Here is a 15,854-nt window from a genome sequence, read left to right on the forward strand (position 1 = left end):
CTCACAGATGTGATGTCACTGGCGCATGGGATTGTTGTTGTTTAGTGCGAGTTGTAATGGGTCATTCAGACAGAATGCATTTTCCATTACTTTTCGGTTATTTTTCTATAGAAATGCCCACTAGACAGACATAAAACATGTGGCGCTCAAGTTTAAATAAGCCCCATCCCCTCTCTTTTTCAAAGTAAAAGCAGCCCGATCTCATGGCATGTATCATATAGATTTTACAAGTCGGCTAATTCGTATGATTTTTCATGAGTTGTCAAGCGTGTATGAATTTGTATGAATGACCTACATCGAACCCCACTCACTAAACCTACCCGTCACTGGGGTTTAACCAAATCGCATAAAATCGAGAGCGGACATACAAATTTGTATGAACTAGCCACCTCGAATTGGTGGTGGGACTTGGTCGGTAAAAGCGCATTATGTGTGAACATTCCTAAAGCAAAATTATTTAATCTTCAGCCAGGATTAAATAATTGCTCATTTTGCAACATAGACACTATTATATGGAAACGGCTAACTGTGGGCATGGGCTTCTTAAATTCCCTAACACAAATAATATTTCATGCTGAAACTGAGTTTATCTGTTTTAATAGAAAATACAGATTCACTTAAGTAGTGTTTTTAAAGTAAACACTGCAGTGAAGTTTTTTGTCCTTTGGCACGCACACTACACAACCTGTTTGCACTCGACCAGTATATCCTTTTTATGTATGTATACATGCAAAATTTCTTTATTTGTATTAGTTTTTATTTTTAATTATTTGTTTGCTTATTTATTTAGCAATTTGTACAATCGTTGTACTGTATATATAAATTAATGTCAATATGTGCATTTTTCTTTATTTAAAAGGTAACTGTTTGGCTAATATTATATACCATAAAGCAAATTCGTAAAGAAAATTATGTATTTCCTGGTTAATCTTTTATTGTTCCTTGTTACATTTTTTTGTAATTCAGAAAGTATAAAGACAATAAAATCTCAAACTGTTTTTATTTTCCGAATACAATCAAATAAAATTAAATAAAAATAGAACAACACATTTAATGTTACAGTCTATAATGTATTATGCAGTGTAAAGTAAAACTATATATATATATATATATATATATATATATATATATATATATATATATATATATATATATATATATATATATATATATATATATATATATATATATATATATATATATATATATATATATATATATATGTGTGTATATATATATCATATATCTATATATATATATATATATATATATATATATATATATATATATATATATAAAAGAAAATTGTATTTTTATGTATTTCCCTGAAAAATAATAAAATTAAATTACAAATAAAAATTACAAACACATACATTCCATGTTCCAGCCAGGTATTATGCTGTGTGAAGTTTGTTTTATAGAAAAAAATAAAATAAAAAATAAATAAAGACAAGAAAAGAAAAGATTCTGGAACAGAAATTTTAAGAATTTAACATAAACTCTAGTTGATTTTGCATAGATTAAGTTTAGTTGATTAAAATTTTACCAATTATAAATATGCAGTATTGTAATACGTTAATGTAATAAGTAATAAATTCCTGCCACAATAATTTTTACTATAATCAACATAAATTCCAGCCAGTACAAGAGATGTAACGCTACAAGAGTGAGGCTTTTATTTTAAACATCAGTAAACGGTCTTTTATTTTGATAGTCGTCTTTACCTGTAATCGTCAGGTTCACTGCGCATGTCAACGGAAGTGGAAACCGGGCTGCGAGATGACCAATATTAAAACAAAACCGACGTGCAATTAGGCGGCATGTCAGCGAGTGTAGGTCAGCATTGAGGATCTTATAACACCGCTGCCAGATGTCGGTGACCCTGCGGTGCTTCAGGCCTCCTGCAGCGGATGCGCGGACTACATTCACAACCTTAAAGAGAGAGAGGACGAACGCAGAGGAGCAAGGTCAGTACTGCAAGCATGCAACACGCTCGCCAGTTATGGACTCAGTCTTAAGTACGTTCCACAGTATGTACTACTAAGGCTTGGCACATATATGCAGCCAATTTCACATTACTCTCTTAAAGGTTGGTGTAGTTTCAGTTTTGTCTTGCTATGTAACAATGCGTGTCTCAAAACCAAGTGTGTTGCATTAGTGCTGTCTAGAAGGGAAACTAAATACAATAGCTGTACGTGTAGTGATATTGCGTTTATTAAATGGAACCATTTTGTTACTATAATGACAGCTTTTTTATGTCCAGTTCTAAAGTGAGTTCTTAATATTGTGTAAAATGTTACAGTCATCTTTAAGTATTTATCTTTAGATTTAAGGTTTGAAGAGGTATTATTTTCAGTTAAATGACAATGTTTTACAGACTGAATGTTTTATCACAATAAATGCAAGCAATATAATTTTTGTTTTGTGCTTGCGATCTCAAACTGTTGTTTAAAAATTAAACTAGCAGATGTTACACTGATTAAATACATATAAACAAATTTTTGTATTTTCTTGTTGAAGTGAAATATTCCCTTTGTTACAATAATGAGCCCTGTGCTGATTCTTCATCTTGTCTAGAATGAGAAGACTTCCTGTCCTGGTCACCCTCATCTGGGTCTGCTCAGTGTTTTACACGGGCATCTTCCTGTTTGTGGGAGGCTTCCTCTTAGTCAGGTTGGAGGTCAACAGAACTAGCACCTGTGCAGACGTATTGTCTCCAGGAGCTCAGGTGAAGGGAGATTTCTGCCTGAGCGAACCGCGCTTTCGTAGGGCAGTGGTGCTGATCATCGACGCTCTGAAGGCCGACTTCACCCGCTATGACCCGGAGAACATGGCACCCAAACCATTTGAGAACAAGCTGCCGGTGTTGGATGAGATGGCATCTTCACGCCCCTCTCATGCCAGGCTCTACACCTTTCGGGCTGATCCGCCCACCACTACCATGCAGAGGATCAAAGGCTTTACCACAGGTTCCCTGCCCACATTCATTGACGTGGGGAACAACTTTGCATCCAACGCCATCCTGGAAGACAATCTAGTGCACCAGCTGGGCCAAGTGGGTGAGTGAAGGAAAAGGACGATTTTTTTTTTTTTAGGACCATTTTGAAGTTTTTTTAAAAAAAGTAATTGTACACCAAATCTCTTTGCAACGTAAAAACCCCACATGTTTTTAAATATGCGGATATAAATATGATGATTTTAAATCAAAATAGAGGAAAAGTTGGAGTTACATTGGAAATAAAAAAGGAAATTATTAAAAGCCCAAGACTTAAAGTTTCTGATAAATTATGGTATTGAGAATGTGCTTAATTTAGTTAATTTTAAATGATCTTATTTTTTAAAAAAATAATGTTCGAAGATAAATTCAAATGTTCAAAAAGACAGTAAATAATATGGATAAATGTAATTTCTGTTTTCAAATATTTCTATTCTATGAAGCAAATCAGCATATTAGAATGATTTCTGAATGATCATGTGACACTGAAGACTGGATTAATAATGCAGAATATTATTAAGATTACAAATTTTAATAATATTTCAGAATAGTACTATTTTATTGTGTTTTTAAACTACAAGCTTTTTGTTTTTTTTTTTTTTTTTTTTAAATTTACTTCCATTTTTTTGAACAGTAGTGTATTTCTTTTGGATTTTTAGGCTGAAATGTTTCCTAGAACTTTGTGACATTTTTCCAAAGCAAAACAAAATAAAAAAACAAACACATACACCCAAGACAATATGTTTAGCAGTATTTTACCATCATCGAGTTGTTTGAATGCAATTGCAAATATCAAATTAAATTAATCATTGTGTTTTCTTTGCTGTTTTTTTTTTAAAGGCAAGAGAGTTGTGTTTATGGGGGATGACACATGGGTGAGTCTTTTCCCTAAGAAATTCCACAGATCACTGCCCTTCCCCTCCTTCAACGTGAAGGACTTACACACCGTTGACAACGGCATTCTCCAAAACATTTATCCTACCAGTAAGCAGAATGATTAGCACATCAATTAGGAACTTGCCTGGTTGGTTTAAGATCTCACTTTGTTTACCTTGTAAATATGTTTGTCTATCTCTCGTGTTTACACTGTAAGCATTGTGTCTGAATGAATGGCTAAGGGTTTTTGTTTGCTTTTTTCAGTGGAGGGTGATGACTGGGATGTGTTGATTGCTCACTTCCTGGGTGTGGATCACTGTGGGCACAGATTTGGCCCGGATCACCCTGCAATGGCTGAGAAACTCTCCCAGATGGATGGAGTTATCAGGTTAGACGTCAGCAGTCAGTCCGTTCATCTACCCACATTCTGACATGTATTTTCATGCATTATGCATTTGTTTTCCCCAGATCAGTGATAAAGCGTCTGAAGAACGACACCTTGTTGGTGGTCATGGGTGATCATGGAATGACAGACACTGGGGATCATGGTGGAGAGAGCCAGAAAGAGACAGATGCTGCTCTATTTCTCTACAGTTCCTCTCCCTTATTTCCAGCACCAGGCTCCCAGGTATAAAATATACTGTTATGATTTGTCTGTATTTAATATTTTACTACCAGTGGCACATCCAGAAAAAATGAGCTGAATGGCCAGATCGAGAAAATATTGGGTTGTCATAAAATAGCATTGACTACAGTCTATTGGTCTGTAATTGCACGAATATATTTAATGGGGGGGTGGGGGGTAAAAAATTTCCACTAAGAGAGAGAAATTTAAATGTTCTTTCTGGATTATCTTTGTGCTTTTTCGCCATACATTTGGATCATGTTTGTGTTTTGTAGGTGGAACCAGAGGTAGTACCTCAGACTGATCTGGTGCCCACGCTAGCACTTTTGCTGGGAGTTCCCATTCCTTATAGCAGTGTGGGGCAGGTTCTTCTGCCACTTTTTCCTCAGAATGGCTCCCGGGGTGCACCTACAGGACTTAGCCAGGCTGAGGCGCTGTGGATTAATGTCAGACAGGTTAGAGGAATATTTATCAAGCCCTATTCGGACGGGACTAGTTTTCGCCAGAGTTTCACATATACATTTTCATATACATTTTCGTATGGGACTAACTAACGGGACTGTTTATTACAGAGACAGGATGGTCTGTTTTGTACATCGCAGACTCACCGAGATCTTGCGTTCTCTGTAGGCGTGCATTGCATGCAGTCAGATTGATTACAATTAGTATAATCACATACCATTGTGAAGCTAAATGGCTAGTTTCAAAACCATGGTTATGTGTTGTTACTTCAGTTAAAATAAAACTGTTGTTTTATTTGTAATAAAGCCATGTTTAATTTTGAAAGTACATGTAACTAAAACATTATGTAATTAAGTGCAGAAATTAAAGTGAGTAATCTTACCTGATACTGATATTACAATAGCCAGTCTTAACAGTTTGTTATTTGGCTCTTTATTTTATTATTATTTGTTTTTATTTCTATATCAAAATATATCTATGGTAATTTGCATTGACCAAAGCACATAAGGAAAACGCATTGTGAAAAATAATATCATAAGCAATCACAGACATCATATTGAGATGAGATTAGTCTTTTCAGAGGATCACTGAATTTGCTGACAATAGGTAATTTGCTCTGGAATCACAGAGGTTGTGAAAGAAAAGCACAGACATGAAACATTCAGACAGGATTAAAATCACCAAGTACGTCTATGAAACAAATTTCTCTAATGACTCCCTGTAAAACTATTCCTTTCGGAATAGGGCTTTAGTCTGTGTTTGTAGATGCAATGATATTTGCCTGCATTGCCTTGTATTGATCTTCATTATTGCAGTAATTGTGATGAACTTTAGAGAAATTCTAATTCTTCCATTTCCTCTCTTCCATAAAGGTTAACCGCTTCTTGGAGACCTACTCTAACATGGCCAAAGACATCCCACCAGAGAGTCTGTCTCAGCTGCGGGCTGATTTCTCAAACATTTCCTCTCAATACTTAGCTGTTGTCCATAAGGGGCATCTTCCCTCTCCTGAGCTAGTCGTCTCAATGCAGAACTATCTGACAGCTGTCAGGGAGACTTGTAGAGCCTCCTGGGCCCGTTTCAACCCTTTCAAAATGGCTGCAGGGCTTTTAATCTTAGGAGTTGCCTGTATGCTCTGCTATGTCCTTTCTGAGTTGTCTCACGTAGTAATTCAGGAAAGCCTTCTGAAGTTGCCCATACTCTCAGGGTTGGCAGTAGGATTAGTAGTAGCTGCAGGTCAGCTGTTCTTAAAAGGATATTTGGAGCTCTCGTGGTGTGTGGGAGCTGCAGCACTTTCTTCTGAGGTTTTGTTTCTATGGAGAACTCGAGGACTTTCTCCAAAAGAGAGGTGGTCACCTTCTGGCTTTCTCACGGTGGCAATTCTGGTGCTTTTCCTGCGCTGTGCCTCCCTGCTCTCGGACAGCTATGTCATCTATGAGGGCAATGTGGTTACCTTCTTGCTCTTCACGTTGAGTGTATATGTTCCTCTCCGTCTAAACTGGGATGGACTCTTGGTGCCACTCCCCCCACCAGACACCCAGAAACCACTTCGGTTGCTCCCAGCAGTGCTGCCATCCTCAGTGGTTAGACGCCAGGCCACTATGTTGTTGGTTTGGTTGGGAGTGCTGGTTGGGTCACTCTATTTGTCCCTCTCCTTCCACAACTGCCGAGAGGAGCAGGGCACCTGCCAGCCCTCACCTTTTCTCTCCCCTCTTTCACGAGTACAGAACAGTCAACTGCGCAACCTCCACTATGTCCTCTCTGTTTTCTCACTGGCCTTGTGGGGGTACCTTCTACATCGCTGGCTTAGACATTACGGGAACCTCAACTGTACCAGCGTCACTGTGTTTTCGGCCTGCTTCCTCATACCCCTCTCTTGTGTTTGCATTGTGTTGCACTGGGCAGTGAGTGCCACCCCAGAGGACACCTTTAGGAATTTGTCTGAACTCATTGGCCTAGCTCAAGTGTTCCTACCTCGGGCCGCTTTCTGCCTGCTGGGCCTGGGTCTACTTCTGTTGTGGGCTGATCCCATGACAGTGTTCCTCAAGTCAAGGACTCCATTGAACTCTCGAGGAACATCCCTGCCACCCCCCAAGTACCGAGCCAGTACAGGAATCAGTCCGCAGGCTGAACTGCACCACCTCATACCACAGTTGTATCAGCGCATCCGACACTCGCTGGAAGATGGGGCCACGGAAAGTGGTGAAACGGACAGCAGGCCAGCAGTGGAGGCTTACGGGCTGGGTACAGTGTACTCTGCTCCATTGGTCCTGCTTTGTGGACTCCTGGGGTTGGTGCTACTGCTGCTCCATCCAGAGGGAATGGCTCTTGCCTTCCTGCTTCTCCTGCTGGAGGCCGGAGCCATGCTGCACATCCACGCCTGTAACGCCAACCTCTCCAGCCTGTACAAGCACTCCAGTAAGACACACTCCATTGTTACCTGCAAATCGTATGTCTTGCTGAGCTATTACAAACAATGCATCAAATCTTCCTACTTTAACCCTCCTAGATGGTTTCAGTGTGCCATGGGCTCCAGTGGTTTCATGGTCTCTGGCTGCTGCCCAGTTTTTCCATGCAACAGGACACCTGCCTACCTTTCCCTCTATCCAGTGGGGTGCTGCATTTGTGGGCTTTCCTCAAGGTCACATGGGTACTGCACTTCCTGCAACATTGGTGACCCTCAACACCTTTTCCTCTCACATTATCTTTGCAGGTAACTTAACTCTAGATGCAGGATACTCTCAACATGAGTCACATTAGATTTGTTTCTACATCAGCAATATCTTTGTTTTGAAGCTTTCTGCCTGTTCTTTCTTTCCGTTCCTAATGATCACTGTCTAATTTGCACATGCAGTTGGTTGTCCTCTGCTGCTGTTCTGGCCTCTGGTGTGTGAGGTGCGTGGGACCCGATCTATGCGCTCAGCGGGATCGGAGGAAAGCGAGGATGCTGTCATGGAGATGAGACTGAGAGAGAACCCTCAGAAGTTCAGCTCGGGTCTCCTGCAGCTCGCTGCACGCTACCTCTTTGTGAATGGAGCGCAGGTGTGTTGCATAATGCTTCCATTAAGTTGTTTTTAAGCAAAATGTTTAACAGAAACAAAGTTTCCTTGACCTCTTTTATAGAAAAACGGTGTTCTACAGTAATTGCACTTACCAGACTGTGTGAATTGTTCCACTACTAAAAATATCTATTATTGTGTGTAATCATACAAGACTTGGTGTGCAGAAGCAAATGTGTTCTTATCTAATGTGATTTGTATGCTTGTGTAACATGGATCATAAATTAAAAATAACTTGTTTACCTTCAGGTTTTTGCATCGGTTTGTGCAGCAGCCATCCTCAGGAGACACCTCATGGTGTGGAAGGTGTTTGCACCCAAGTAAGTCACTATCAATTTTTGTTTCTTTTCTACCTCTTATCACTTTCTGTATTTAATTGTTATATTTTAAGGAACTGATTAATGACAGAGGGCTCTGCACATTTTTTTAAATGGACTAGTTAGTGGGTAGAACAATGTTTTTTTTTTTTGTACAAGGCCATTTGCAGCATTACTAAAATTCACCCACATACCACTTGCTTTTCACATTAAGAGCGAGTTTAGCTTTAGCTGTCACACTTTATAAGTGGATGATGTTAACCCTAATTATGATTAAGAGTTTTATGACGACTCTGATTTACAAGAGGTAAATTTATGTATTGAAGCATTTTGCAGTCATTATGAACAAACCACAGTAATCCATTGTTGCATTACAAGTGTTGTTAGAGAAACCAGAGTAGAATCTACTGGTTTCCATCTTTTGATTTACAATATTACGTTGACCCAGTAGTACACAACAGGTAGAACAAATAGATTTCTACAATACAACAGAAACGAGTCACAACACAATGAAATTAGCACAACACAACGGAAACAAGTCACAAAGAAATTGGCTTGACACAATAGAAGCAAGCCATGACAAAACAAAACCAAACTAAAATTAGCCCATCACCACAAAATCAGTCATGTGCGTTGTTTCGTTGTGTTGTGCACTACTGGGCCACCATCAATTTTGAGTTAACGATTAAAAAAAAAAATTCTCATAATAAACGGCATTCTTTTTTTCTTTTTGGCAGACTGATGTTTGAGGCATCGGGCTTCATCGTGGGCAGTGTTTTTGTCATACTGGGGGTTGCCATGGTTATGAGAGTGGACATATCAGTGAGCGGGTTATTTAAGAAACTCCTCCCTCAGAATTCCAGGTAGCACTGGCTACCCTGACCCTTTTCCTCCTACAAACCCAATCCAGAAGTCTTCAGAGATGTGCTGGTCATCCTCCTCAATTCCACTGCCAACCACACGAATGGAAACCAGATTTGTTTTGCATTTGACTTTGGCTCTTTTGGACCAAAGAGGTCTAAAGCGTCTCCTCCTCATTTTCAAATACGTGAGAGAAGTCAATAAACGGAAGTTGATATTTTATAAAAGCTATTTTAGAAGACTGCAACAGTCATTATGCTTTTGACAAGCTATTGAACTGTCGGCCTTTGTTGCTCTGCTGCCTTTGTATTGAAAACGAGAGAGAAAATGATCTTTGTGCATGCCTTTTTACTGCCATGTTCCACAAGGTCATTATAGAGACGATTATAAGTTATTATATTGAAGGGCTAGATGAAATCCACAGTGTTGCAATGGTGTGAAAACAAAAAACCATGATGTTTGAACATTTAAAGAGCCAGTTCAGATTTAATGTAAATTCTGTCATTTATTTCTACCCTCTTGTGGTTCCAAACCTCAAAGCTGTGATCTAGATGACCAAGCTGCTCCATACAATAATTGTGGGTTGGGACCAGGCACAATTGTGGTCACCATGCACATTCTTTGCATGAGGGGAAAAAAAAAAGCAGCTTGGATATTCCGCTATAGGTGTGCTGCAGCTGAATGTCCAAACCCCTCTTTTCCAAACTTTTTCGCGTTTTGCAGAAGAAAATAAGTCATACAGGTTTGGTGTGTAAATGATGACGGGTTTTTTGGTTTTTGGTTGAACTGCCGCTTTAAAACTACAAGTGCATGTTTGATGGTGTCAATGGATTGGAACTATTCTCCTGCTTTTTTTATTTATTTATCATTATTTTTAAAGCTTAAAGATTGTTTGATAACAGCTCATTCATGTTAATGTGTTGTACTGTCTATTCCCTAGCAATAACCACTCAAGCATCAGGGTTGAACCAATAACATGTTATATTCTGCACCGCTTGAAAGGTATTTTTACTATTATTTTTACATTTTTTTTTCCTCACCTAGATAACCGGTCACTAGCTTTAACGGTTGCCTTGTTTGATGTTAGTGAATGAAATTTGTCTTCATTCAATTTTCGTTGACTGTTATTTATTTAGCTGTCATATTTAGTTCACTAATGGATTAAATGACTTGTATGATCTCATTTTTGTGAGAAATGCATGGGGAAGATAATTACATCATGTGCTCAGGTTAATTTAGCCATAATGCAATAGAAGTATTCTGTTCTGCATGGTGCATTTCTGTGTGTGTGTGTGTGTGTGTGTGTGTGTGAGTGAGGGGATGACTTTCTTTTTTTTTTGAGTTTAAGCAAAATACTGTCAAGCCATACCGTGGCTTTTAACGTCTTAATGTGTGGTTGATGATTGAGTTAGCTGTGAAAGAAATCATTTGAATTGTCTTAAAATTGTTTTAATTCATTGATAAAAGGGAGAAGATCAATTAAATATTTTCTACACTTTCATGTGGTTGTTCTAGTTTGATTTTGTTTGCAAGAGCAGCTGTTGGCCTGCAGAGGGCAGTGATTTATTTAAAAACATCCTATGAAATCTCACCGATTCTGTGGTCAGTAAGTGCCATGGTAAATTCATTAAAAAGTGCTCTATCATTTCCATAGTGTTTTCCAGAGGGCTGTTATTCATCCGTCTGTGATTTTTGTTCAACAGTCTTATGCTGTTATTTCCCCTTTTTAAATGATAATTTCTCACCATACTTTCTCATTGTTTTTGTTCATTTTTAGCAACCGTTGCGATGTGTGTTTTATAGTCTTTATTAGTATTTGAGGAAAACAAAATCTGTTTAATAATTTTTTTTTCTTTGTGTAAAACAAATAAAAAATATGGTGCCCCATGCATCAGAAGTGCTTATGGCGCTCGTATATTGGGGACGAGGTAGCTGCAAAGTTCTGCTGCAACCTTTAAAAAAGAAAATACAAAAATAAAAACAGCTATTTTTCAGCATAAATAGCATGGTTTGCTGAGATGACCCATTTATGAAACATCAAAGAAATAAGGAAATGGCAATATCACTTTATTATAACCTGCACTGAAAGGAACACTAAACAGAAACCTTTTAAACGAAAATGATAAATTAACATGCTTCTGCACACAAAGTATACATTTTAATAGATTTTTTAGTATATCAAGTGCTTGATTAAATATTTTTGTAATTGGCAGTAAAATGTTTTCTATATTTGATATAATTTCAGTTTATTTTACTTTATGTAACGCAATGGTTGTTTTAATTTTTGTTTGTTTACTTTAATAAATCTGTTAGCTAATATCACAAAACACACTGCAATTAATCTAATCCATTGTCAATAAAAACAGAAGTTTGTGTTATTGTTTTCCTGCCAAAAATGTCACCTTTTTTGAAAATTCAGGAATTGAATTTTCCCACATTTTTTTTTTTAGTAATAGTAATGGACACAGAGGTCTGGAGGTAATCTGCTCATAAGAAAAAGCTATTAACTGATAAGAGATTAAAGCAATATTCCCGAGAAAACAATCTTTGGTCTTTGGACATTTTCAATAGTGAAGAAAAAACCCCAATAATTTTAAGTAAGGACACAATGAATAAAATAACAAATATTTTCACTGAATATGTGCATATTTATATAGTGTGTATGTATGTGTATATATACACTGATCACCGATTGTAGAAACACCTCCAAAATCAAACCAGGTTATTTATTTTAAAGCTCATCCCTTCCCCACCAGTTTAGTTTTGTTTGTTACACGTGATAGCAATGTAAGAAAACTGAATCAGAACAACTCTTTCAAATTTCCCCCTTTAAAACACAATTAGCCAAGCAGGTGCGCACCTTTTGTGTTCTACATCAAAGCAAGGAGTAGCTGTCCATCACGCTGGAAATTACTCATGACTATCTGGGGCTGGAACATAAACAAACTAATCTTACAGACTTTCCAGGATGTCCTTTGTCCCCGAATTACAATAGATCACAAATCACAGCAGGCTCGCTGCACAAACATAAAGACAGATTCAGAACGGGGAAAGTTGAGAGACTAAGCACGTTTTATCAATGAAATGACCCGCTGAGCGCAATCGTGAACTTGCAGGGCCCATTTAGCAAACAAATGCTAATGTTTATCTCAGAAATGCCTTTAGCGCTTTTCGAATTCATTTAACGTCAGACCTCAGGTTCAGTCTGTGTTACAGGTTCAAAGTCTGATCGGAATTTTCTGCTTATCTGGAGAGAAAGATCTATAAAATTCCCGCATACCTGAAGGCTAGATATGCATGACTTCTTGAAAATGGCACTCCCACGTAACCTTACCTGGCAGTCAAAAGGGGATTTTTGCAGTTATGGCCCTATTCCATGAAAGTGGGACTATGATGCCGTTGTCAGCTAATATTTATAATATTTATCTTGGTCGTTATCTGTAGACTAGGGTGGTCATTTGCATAACACCAGAAAGGAAGACCGTTTGCAGTATTTCTGAAGCCAGGACAAAAATATCAAATATTAGTAATAAAAACCCAACAAAAAAAAACAATGAATTGAACAATGAATAAAAAAAATATCCAGTGTATTCCATTAAGAGACAATATTTTCTCCTTTAAATTGATCTCCATTGACCTTATTAAATATATGCATCATGCTTTATGTTATTTCATATATTTATTCAACAAATGCAAGTAAAATAATAAGCACTTCAGAAGTGGCACACAAGCTGCATCTAAAGTAGATGTATTTTGACTGTTTAATGCAGCTAGAGATGCAATGAGTGCCTTTACACTGTATATATATATATATATATATATATATATATATATATATATATATATATATATATATATATAGTTGCATGAATAATATTTTAAAATATAGGACTAATAAATACAAAAATAATGCTTTTGTAAAAGAAAATGGCATTTAGCTTTACCATGGCCGATGAGGTTTGTACATACGTGACACCGGAAGACATTAAAACTCATTAGCTTCGGGGCCTCAACGATTAGAATACCATTTTTTGGAGAGCCGTAGATGTGGGGAGTTTATGTTGCTTGGATTCCAGACAGATCTGGCAACTGTGCAACCTGTGCAAACTGTGGGAAGAGACTTTTTTCCCCATTGAAAGAACATAAATTTGAGCCTCTACTATAAACAAGCACTTTGTTTCGTGGGCAAGCCTGTACAAGAAAGACAGTCTTGATCGGAACCTCCAAATGAACGGTACGTTTTGTTACTAGAGCTTCTTGCAAGTTAAACAACTTTCACCAATTACTAACCGCAAATATTGCATAACTCCCGGTCTGAATTACTGTATTTGTTGATAGAGGACAGATAAAACTAAGAGATGAAATATCTTTCAAATCTACATCTGTTCTTAGTGTAAATGAAAACCAACTATTGTACAACATCAGATGATAAAAAAAAAACATTTATTACTGATGAAAGAATCTAACATGTTACAAAACACAATTATTGTAAACTATTGTAAATGTATTTCATTAATACTTGGCTTCAATGCAGAGTTTCAATGATTAAAATTTTTAAATGTCCTAAATTTATATTGTTATTTTTTTTGGGGTGGCCTGATGTCAAAATTAAAAATGAAAGAAATAAAACATTTTGTCCTTGAAAGGTTCCTGAAAATACAAGTTGCATTCTTAAATTGCTAATGTAATATCATATAATATATTATATGCTGTATGAATGCATGCATATATATTTATGTATTAGATTTATGTTTATTTATATTATGAATACAATTAATATAAATATAGACATGTAAATATATTAAAAATATATACTATATGTGTGTATTTATATACAGACATGGACATAATTGTTGGTACCCTTTGGTCAATGAAAGAAAAACTCACAATGGTCACAGAAATAACTTTAATCTGACAAAACGTAATGATAAATATAAATTCTATTAATTTTAACCAATGAAAGTCAGACATTGGTTTTCAACCATGCTTCACCTGAATCCTTAAAAAAAATAAACTCATGGAACAGGCCTAGACAAAAATGATGGTACCCCTAACTTAATATTTTGTTGCACAACCTTTTGATGCAATCATCTTTAAATGCAGAGACTATCGCTGTAATCAATTGGACGATAATCACAAGAAGTTAAGTGTCCCCAACAAAGCAAGCCAGAGGCGACAGCGGCAAGGAACCAAAAGCCCATCCATACAGAATGGAGAAAAAAAAAAAACCTTGGGAGAAACCAGGCTCAGATGGGGCCAGTTCTCCTCTGACCGGACGTCCAGCACTTAACCTCCAGTTCAATTTGTGTCAGATAGTGTAAATGACTTAATGTGTGTGTGTGTGTGTGTGTGTGTGCATCAGGATCTGGTGATCTGGTGTTCTGGTCTGAACATAATGTCTGGGTAACGAGCCACCATCTAGTCTACCATCTATTTTGCTCCAGTTATTTCTGTTTTGAAGGGCACCTTTTCCAGACGACATGTTTCAGTTCCTTCCTAAGATGCTCAATAGGATTGAGGTCAGGGCTCGTAGAAGGCCACTTTAGAATAGTTCAATGTTTTCCTATTAGCCATTCTTGTGTCTCGTGTTTTTAGCGGTGTGTTTTGGGTCATTGTCCTGTTGCAAGACCCATGACCTGCGACTGAGACCAAGCTTTCTGAGCAGAGCCTCCTCCATGTTTCACAGTAGGGATAGCGTTCTTTTCTTTGTATGCTTCAGTTGTCCGTCCGTGAACATAGAGCTAATGTGCCTTGGCAAAAAGTTCAATTTTTGTCTCATCTGTCCATAGGACATTCTTTCAGAAGGTTTGTGGCTTTTCAACATGTAGCTTGGCATATTCCAGTCTGGCTTTTTTATGATTTGTTTTCAACAATAGTGTCCTCCTTGGTCGTCTCCCATGTAGTCCACTTTGGCTCAAACAACGACAAATGGTGCGATCTGACACTGATGTTCCTTCAGCATGAAGTTCGTTCAGATTATCAGATCTCTTTGATTTGTCTTCAATTTCCCTCCTGTGGCCACATCCAAGGAGGTTGGCTACAATCCCGTGGACCTTAAATTTCTGAATAATATGTGCAACTGTAGTCACAGGAACATCTAGCTGCTTGAAAATGGTCTTATAGCCTTTACCTTTAACATGCTTGCGCTATAATTTTCTTTCTGATCTCCTGAGAAAACTCTTTCCTTCGCTTCCTCTGATCCATGTTGAGTGTGGTACACACCATATCACCAAACAACACAGTGACTACCTGGAACCATTTATATGGGTCCTCTGACTGATTACAAGATTGTAGACCTTGAATTAACATGTCCCTTTGGTCCCATTATTTTCAGTCTTTTCTAGGGGTACCATCATTTTTGTCCATGCCTGTTCCATGAGTTTATTTTTTTAAAGAATTCAGGTGAAGCATGGTTGAAAACCAATGTCTGACTTTCATTGGTTAACATTCACAGAATTATTATTTTATTTATTTTTATTTTCTTTTGTCAGATTAAAGTTATTTCTGTGACCATTGTGAGTTTTTCTTTTATTGCTTAAGGGTACCAACAATTTTGTCCATGTCTGTATATACTGTATAATAAATATACACAGTATACTAATTTCAATTTGAATGAAAAATTAAAACAAATATATACATATAAAATTAAACAGAAAATC

The 15,854-nt window shown here is 37.2% G+C and overlaps 1 protein-coding gene across 1 annotated transcript; it reads left to right on the forward strand.

Annotated features, from left to right (window-relative positions):
* Positions 1-1,729: 1,729 nt before the first annotated feature.
* pigo (phosphatidylinositol glycan anchor biosynthesis, class O) lies at positions 1,730-10,694 on the forward strand. The gene is made up of 11 exons (XM_043250909.1): positions 1,730-1,967; positions 2,578-3,059; positions 3,836-3,979; positions 4,136-4,259; positions 4,340-4,499; positions 4,772-4,951; positions 5,831-7,376; positions 7,468-7,671; positions 7,813-8,000; positions 8,267-8,337; positions 9,072-10,694. The coding sequence occupies exons 2-11, from the start codon at positions 2,579-2,581 to the stop codon at positions 9,199-9,201; spliced, it is 3,228 nt and encodes a 1,075-aa protein (XP_043106844.1). The 5' UTR covers positions 1,730-1,967; position 2,578; the 3' UTR covers positions 9,202-10,694.
* Positions 10,695-15,854: the final 5,160 nt, after the last annotated feature.

Source organism: Puntigrus tetrazona, chromosome 10, assembly GCF_018831695.1.
Source record: "Puntigrus tetrazona isolate hp1 chromosome 10, ASM1883169v1, whole genome shotgun sequence".
Classification (NCBI taxonomy): domain Eukaryota; kingdom Metazoa; phylum Chordata; class Actinopteri; order Cypriniformes; family Cyprinidae; genus Puntigrus; species Puntigrus tetrazona.